This window comes from Corylus avellana, chromosome 6, assembly GCF_965113065.1.
Source record: "Corylus avellana chromosome 6, dhCorAvel1.hap1.2, whole genome shotgun sequence".
In the NCBI taxonomy this organism is placed as follows: Eukaryota; Viridiplantae; Streptophyta; class Magnoliopsida; order Fagales; family Betulaceae; genus Corylus; species Corylus avellana.
Window position 1 is genome coordinate 9,414,917 of NC_142495.1, and position 7,985 is coordinate 9,422,901.

Sequence of the window (7,985 nt, forward strand, 5' to 3'; positions counted from 1 at the left end):
AGATACTCATTTGAAATGTCACTACAATGTTGATATGAATCCTTTGCTATGATGTGAAGCGTTAAGGTTTAAAAAAAGAAAATAATATCTATAAAGATTTTGCACAAACCAAATTATTTGTGCTCCCCAATAAAAAAAATGATACATTAGTGTGGAACACCAAACATCATAACTTATCAATACATAAAGGAGCATATCACTAAAAATAAAGAAAAATGCTAAAAAAGATTCAAGCAAGGTTGAAGCCTGAAGGTCCCTTTAACCTTCTATAATACCATGATAAATTTAAAAATTATTATGAAAAATAAAGAAAGATATAGAAAAGAAGAATATAAGAAGTAAGATGGTGTTATGTGAATATGTAACGGGGATAGAATTTAGGTTCTAAAGAAACTTAAATCTTAGATTCTGAGAGAATTTAAACCTTTTAGATTTTGAGAGAACCTAAAATTATTTTCAAATAAGGGCTCGTTGTTTCGACTTAAAATATTTTTTTATGGGATAGTCAAACAACTGTGTATCTGACGGTCTCCATTAGTCGAAGCACACGTGGCACCAACCAGATCCATGGGAAAAATTAGTAAGAGAGTGGCAGAGTGCTATCGCTCAGCTCTATCCGTGACTGTAAAACTCTGTAAATCCATAATAAGAAAAGGGAAAAAGAAAAAGAAAAAGACGAGGGAGCGGGAGAGAACCCCGAAACGCAAAAAACGAAAAGCCTTCCTTCTTTCTTTCACAGCTTTTGTTGTTTGTCAGAGAGAGAGAGAGAGAGAATCGTTGAGAATGGGGAATCAGAAGCAGAAGTGGACGTCGGAGGAGGAAGAAGCGCTACTGGCGGGAGTAGCGAAGCACGGCCCAGGGAAATGGAAGAACATTCTCAAAGATCCCGATTTTGCTCCTTTCCTCACTTCCCGCTCCAACATCGACCTCAAGGTATTAATTCGCCCTATTTTGATTTTATGCATTCAATGACTGATTCATTTAATTCTTTTAGGGTTTCTTTTTGGCCTCTAAGCTACTGTCCGGTTCGAGCGAATTTTATTTTCTCTAATTTAGGGTTCCATGTATTTGGATTCATCATAATTTGTTTTATGTGTTGTCGAGGGTCTGATTGCTGAGCAAAACCCTAATAATTTTTTAAAATTTTTTATTTTATTTTTTCTAAAGACCAAACATATAACTAGTATTATCAAATGCATATAAAACAAAACCCTAAATTTATTTTCAGAACTCGCTTCTACTAGGCCGTAATGACCCCTGGAATTTTGCGTTGTAAATACTAGTTCCTGCATTTTGGTTTTCTGAATGGAATAGGAAAAATGCAGTGACAAAAAGGGGTTAGGATTTAGGCTTTTGTGAAGTAGAAATTCAGCTAAGGAAGAATTGAAGACATTGTTTTAATGGAGAAAATTGGATATAAAAGCATAGGCTTTTGGTGGGTTCTGTGTTGCTTGTCAGGCATTATTGAGTTGAATTATCCGTGGTCCATTCTATTATATTTAATGATTTATTTTAGCGCAATCAATTCGAACCTCCGTGCTCTTTATTTGTCTCATTCTTGCATACCTACCAGGACAAATGGCGAAACCTGAGTGTTAGTACTTCTGGGCAAGGCTCTAAAGATAAATCGAGGACTCCAAAAGTAAAAAGTGTAGCAGCTGCTCCAGTCCCCAATGTGCCAAATTCTTCTCCTGCTCCTCCACTTCGTCATAAGGTATCTGCTGACTTTGTCACGGTTGATCCTTCTAATAGCACACAGGAAGGAAAGAATGCTCCACGGTAAGTGGTTGTCTTCCTCCTTTTCTGTAGCTTATTCATATACGATGTGTGATATATGAATGAATTAGTTATCCTTTGATTTTACGTCCTTTTCCCATATGTAAGGGGTGGAGGGTGCAGGCATGGGTTCAATCCCGTATGGGTGAGCGAGTTGCGCGTACTTGTGATAAGAAATCTATTTGTATAGTATGGTCTTCTCAAACTTTTATTACTACCACCATTTTTGTAGTTATCTTTTAATAATTATAGAGAGCAATTCCGATTGATAAGTGGTTTGACAGTGATTAATTTGGCCTAAATCCCGTTGTCTAGTATCATGATAATATTGAATGTGTAATTTTTGCATGCATGTATAGAATATTAGTACTTTTAGAAATAACTTTTAGTATCTTTTGATCTTCTACCATCTACCATAATAAGTACCATAATACATGCATACTTGATACTGTTCCAGATCTCAAAACTTTGCTAACATAAGTGCTTTCCAGAAAAGAAGGCAACATGATATAAAATCTGCATATGTTGACTTGTCTTGTTGTTGCTTCCAACTTAGTTCGAAAAACTGACTACATGAACACTATAAATTTTAACGTACAGCTACCAAAAGTTATATGAGTAAATATAAAGGTGTAGTTTAACTTTCTTTTGTGTATAATATGATATGATGTGATGGAAGGAACTTGGTAGAAGTTAAGCATTGGAAGGAGTGGATTTATGTATTTGAGCAATTTGTCTAAATTTTTACATGCGGCCATTATTATGATTCAGGCTTTAATTCACTTTGCCTTTTGTTTTAGTCTTGTAGATGATCAATACGGGGTTGGGATGCACTTCGTATAATATATTTTTTGATAAGTACTTTGTATAATATATGATAGACTGATTTCATGATTTGTATATGCTTTTAAAGCATGCCATGAATCTAAAATTCATACAACTTGAAGTTGAAAGGCTGTTGATTGTGTGATTTTTGCGTTATGTTGATGACGTGCTATAATTTGCTGCTTTACTATTACAACCATTTATGCAATTATTCTTCTCTTTATATATTGTTTGTTATGTTGTTAGTTTCTCATTTTATCAAGGTCTCTTGATGGTTTATGTGATGCTGTTTCTTTCTCTTATCAGGTACAATGCAATGGTTTTTGAAGCTCTTTCAGCACTAAAAGATACAAATGGATCTGATATAGGTGCCATTGTCCGCTTTATTGAGGTAAGATGAATCTCTTCTTGTTTTTAATTCTTGTACATATTGGACAATATATTACTAAAGGAAGTTGCATTAGGTTGTAGAATGTTCCTGGCATGGTTCAAAAAGTACAATTTAGGATGAGAAGAAACATATTTCTGCCAAACCTGAAAGTTGCACTAGAAAGACATAGAATGCTCTTAAACAAATTCTTATACATGACGTGAACTTAAAATCAAACAGAATTTTGGTTGCATTATTTGAATTTAACTGTCCAACACTACTGGTCTTCAAGGTTTAGGGTTGAATAACAATGTTGTCAACGTTTGTCTGTATCTTCCGATTGACCCTGCGACTGCTTGCTCCACAGCTTTAGGATTTTATTCTGCTTTCTTACAAGAGGATAATTAGAAGAGAATTCCTTTAGGATGGGTGATGTGGATAATGCTACATAAAGCGACAAAAAATTATGACAACTTTTTTGCCTTTTATGAGATTACTTGTCAAATCCATCAGTGACAATATTTAGACTTTTGAGAGTGTTATCTTCAGGAAGTCAAGGTCCTAACCATCATGCAAGGTGATCCATGGTTTTCTTTTCAGTGACCACCTATTGATGAGTAATTCTCAACTTGCAATGCAAATTATAACACAATTGGCTCTTCATGGATCCTCACACCTGTGTTTTCCCTCGACTTGGTTTTACTTTGTTGAGCAGCAGGCATGGGGTTATAACATTAGGGGAATGGAAAATAACATTTTTTTTTCTTGCTTCACTTTATTTTCGAGTCAGCAAATATTCTCTAGCCTCAAGTTTTATTATGTATGAGGTTAGAAGAGATCTCAACTCTCTGGATTTATATATTGCAGGAAAGGCATGAGGTGCCACAAAATTTTAGGAGGTTACTTAGTTCAAGGTTGAGAAGGCTTGTTTCACAAGGCAAACTTGAAAAGGTGAATTGATTTCATTGATATTTCACCAAAACCATATCTTATTATAATTTGGGAAAAATATAATTTAGCCCCCCAAACTACTAGTCATTTTCATTTTAGTTCCATAATGTTCAAAAAGTGATAAAATAGCCCACAAACTACTAAAAAGTTGCAATTTGTCCACTCCGTTAATCAACACCGTCAAATAGGATAGAAAATGCAAAACAATGTTCTTTTTTGAGGTTAAGTTACTAAAATGCCCTTTTGAAAAAAAAATCAATTAAAAAAATGCCCCCCCAAAAATGACGTCGTTTTGGGGGGCATTTTTTAAATTGATTTTTTTTTCCAAAAGGGTATTTTAGTAACTTAACCTTGTCAAAACGACGTAGTATTGAATTTTCCATCCTAGTTGACAGTAATAACTAACGGAGTGGCCAAATTGCAACTGGTTAGTAATTTAAATGGCTACTTTACCACTTTTTGAACATTAGGGGGCTAAAAATGAAAATAACTGGTAGTTTAGGGGGCTAAATTATATTTTTCCCTTATAATTTTCTTTCCACATATTGTGTCCGGTGTTGAGATTTTTTCCCCCTATAATATAATGCGCCAGATGTGATCTTAATGCCTTTCTTAATAGAAAGCTTCTTTCCTTAGTGATGACGGCATCACTATTATGGCTCCGTTTGATAACCGATTTTGCCATGATTTTGGCTCTACACTATTCACTTCACTTTTTCATTTTTTTAATATTCTTACTTTTTACATCACATCAATCATTTTTTATTATTATTCAAATAAAAAAATTACTACAAAACAATTTTATTTTTCATTTTTCCATACCAAACATTCTTACTTTTTCACTTAAAAAAAAAAAAAAAAATTCTTACTTTTTTTCACATCAATCACTTTTTACTACAATATTGAACCAAAACCAACACAAAATCGTTTATCAAACGAACCATGTGGCTTCCTGGAAAGCTTATTTCCTTAGTGATTAGGTTACGTGACATTCCAACTTAAATACAAAATGCAGGTCCAAAATTGCTACAAGATCATAAAAGATACCGAGTTGGGAACAAAAACACCTAGCCCAAAGCAAAAGGATGTCAGGCCTCGGCAGTCACTGAGCTCTGGGTTAATGACCACTAGTGAGACTGTGGATGATGCCGCTAATGCTGCAGCCTACAGAGTAGCTGATGCAGAAAACAAAGCATATATGGCTGCTGAAGCCGTTAAAGAGGCAGAAAGAACCTCAAAGATGGCAGAGGATTCCGATTCAATGCTACAGCTAGTGAAAGATATCTATGAAAGATGTAATGCTGAAAGCATCATACCTCCTTAGTCCATTGTTAATTGTTATTGTTCCAGTATCTTGATGATATTAACCTTCTTTTGTTTCTTTGGGTTTACCTCTGCAGGTTCACATGGTGAAGTTGTCCTCTTGGCTTAGGTTATTGGTAGTAGTAAGTTTTTCTTTATTGGGGTATAACATGGATGTATGATTAGATGATATCTTTGTAAATTCATTGATCCAATGCAACGGTCGCAAATTTTTCATGACTATGTGCATCACCATTTTCATAGACAGCCAGGGTGGGGCAAGGGGGCAACTGCAGTTACCCTTGGGGGAGCTTCCTGGAAGAATCTAACTGTTCGTTTTTTTTTTTTTTTTTGCATTTTGGTTTTGCTTTTTTGGTTACACCTTCTCGGTTGTAATCCTCCCCAAACCAAAAGCATAGCCTAGAGTACACCGAAACTAGTGTTGTTGTGTGTGTAAATAAATGTAGATAGTAATGTTCCAAGATTTTGTTGGTTGACAAGATTATTTCTGGTTTGGTGCCATCGATCAAATTCTTATGTCTTCCTTTGATTATTGTTTTTCTTGTTACCATTTTCTTTGTTGGGCAGTAGCTGAATTCACTATTAATGTTTAAATGGCTAAAAAAAATTCGCTATTATTATCCCAAAACTAAAATTGCCTAAATGTTTACTTTTCACCCTCCCCGTTAAAATAAAAAAAAAAAAAATTTAAAAAAAGGTAGTGAAGTGAATAGTACTTACCAAATTTAAAAATTACTATTTACTAACTTATTGATTAAACAACTCATTTTTCTCTCTTCGTTTTTTCTTTTCGTTTTTCTCTTTCTTTAATAGTTTAAAAAAAAAAAAAAAAAAAAAAAAACTTCAAAAAATAATATTTAAATGGAATAGTGCAAGTGAATTGATTTAAAATAGTGAAGCTACTGGGGTGCTCTAAAAAGCATTTCTAGCAGCCTTACCAAATTTTACTCACTAAAATAACCAAAAGTACATTTTTAGTTATTTTAACAACTCACTTTTTTAGAACACTCCAGCAGCCTCACTATTTTAATAATCTACTTTCACTATTCCATTTAAATATTCATTTTCAAAATTTGTTTATTCATTTTTAACTATTAAAGGAAGAGAGAGAAACGAAAAGCAAAATGAAAGAGAGAGAAATGAGTTGTTTAATCAATATGTGAGTGAATAGTAATTTTTAAATTTGGTGAGTACGGTTCACCTCATTACTTTTTTTTGTTAAAGTAGTGAGGCTAAAAAGTGGACATTTAGGCCATTTGGGTTAAATTGCCTCACCAAAATAACCAAAAAATAGTTTTTGTGAGGCTACAAAGAGTGCTCTAAAAAAGTGAGTTGTCAAAATAACCAAAAGTTTGGTAAGTAAAATTTGATGAGGCTGCTAGGAATGCTCTAACAATATGTAAAGACATGACATCCGACAATTTCCCCAAAAATTCCAGATAATTTTTCTTTCTTTCATTGGCACAATAACTATAGGTTGATTTCCAAATACAATGCAACCTTAAATCAAACTTAACTTGTGGTAAAGACCAACCCTTTTTTTCCCCTTTTCCCCCTTTCCTGCTTTGAATAAAATAAAAATCAAAAATCAAAAATCAAAAATCAAACTTACCAGCAAGCTCTACCAAAAGTAGTCCTAATTTTTAGTAGATTCTCATATGACTGTCATACAACTATGATAATGTGGCAATGAATATTAGCCATTGATTTTTATTTTTACAAGTCCTTGTTGATCCAAATGTTGATTTTTACTGTTACATCATCATAATTGTATGACAGTCGTATAAAAGTCTACTAAATGGCATTATTTAATAAGTATAGAAAACGAATAATATGGCTATCGAAGAGTTCTTTTTTTCTTTTTCCTTTTTTTTTTTTTAAAAAAAAAATCTATTATATATTTTCCTGTAATAAATATTATATCTTAGATTCATTGTTTCTTACTTATCTCTAAGCATTTTTCGAATGTTGACATTTTAAGGCGTAATTGAATAATTAAATAATAGTTGTGAAAAGTGAATGTACATATTGGTGGATGACTCACATCGTGGTATATTGCACTTAGTCATAGGACCACATGTTAAGAAAGTAGCATATGATATTATTCTATCACAAGGTGAATACCCCTCTTTTGCTCTCTGTCTTTTGCCTTTTGGGTTATAGACAAGCTAAAATATAGCTAATAATATGGGATCATTGAATATGGATGCCCATACAACTCTACTATGTATCTATGGTGTCTTCACTTTTTCGTTTTGGAAAAGTGCTCTTTACTTAATAGTTAGAAGATCTCCTTTCCTTTTGATGTTGACCATTAGTTTCACTTTTTTTTTTTTTTTTTTTATTTATTTATTTAATTCGGGGTGAAAATGCATTCAGTAATAATCGCCTGCATCTGCTATCCACTCATATTTACTATTCGCATTTGCGGATAGTAGATGACGATTTTAGGATATATATATATAGGCTTCAAATTTAATGATTGAACCATCTATTTATCGTACTTAAAAATTCATTAGTAATTAAGGTTATTATTTGTCATATTTTACTTATAATACAATTATCATTATATTTTATATTTAATTGATTCATATTTGTACTTATAGGTGTTGATTTGGATTCATGGTGTATCGTAGATCCGTTGCCACCAACATCCACTTATGAATTTGTTACATCTAGACTTTAATTTGTGTTTTGAATTTTGATTTTTTGTGTCATAAATTTGTAATTTATGACAAAA

At 32.9% G+C, this 7,985-nt stretch overlaps 1 protein-coding gene across 1 annotated transcript; it reads left to right on the top strand.

Moving 5' to 3' along the window:
- Positions 1–613: 613 nt before the first annotated feature.
- LOC132188703 (telomere repeat-binding factor 4) lies at positions 614–5,777 on the top strand. The gene is made up of 6 exons (XM_059603233.2): positions 614–933; positions 1,574–1,779; positions 2,908–2,992; positions 3,839–3,922; positions 4,938–5,217; positions 5,323–5,777. The coding sequence occupies exons 1-6, from the start codon at positions 784–786 to the stop codon at positions 5,352–5,354; spliced, it is 837 nt and encodes a 278-aa protein (XP_059459216.1). The 5' UTR covers positions 614–783; the 3' UTR covers positions 5,355–5,777.
- The last annotated feature ends 2,208 nt before the right edge of the window (positions 5,778–7,985 follow it).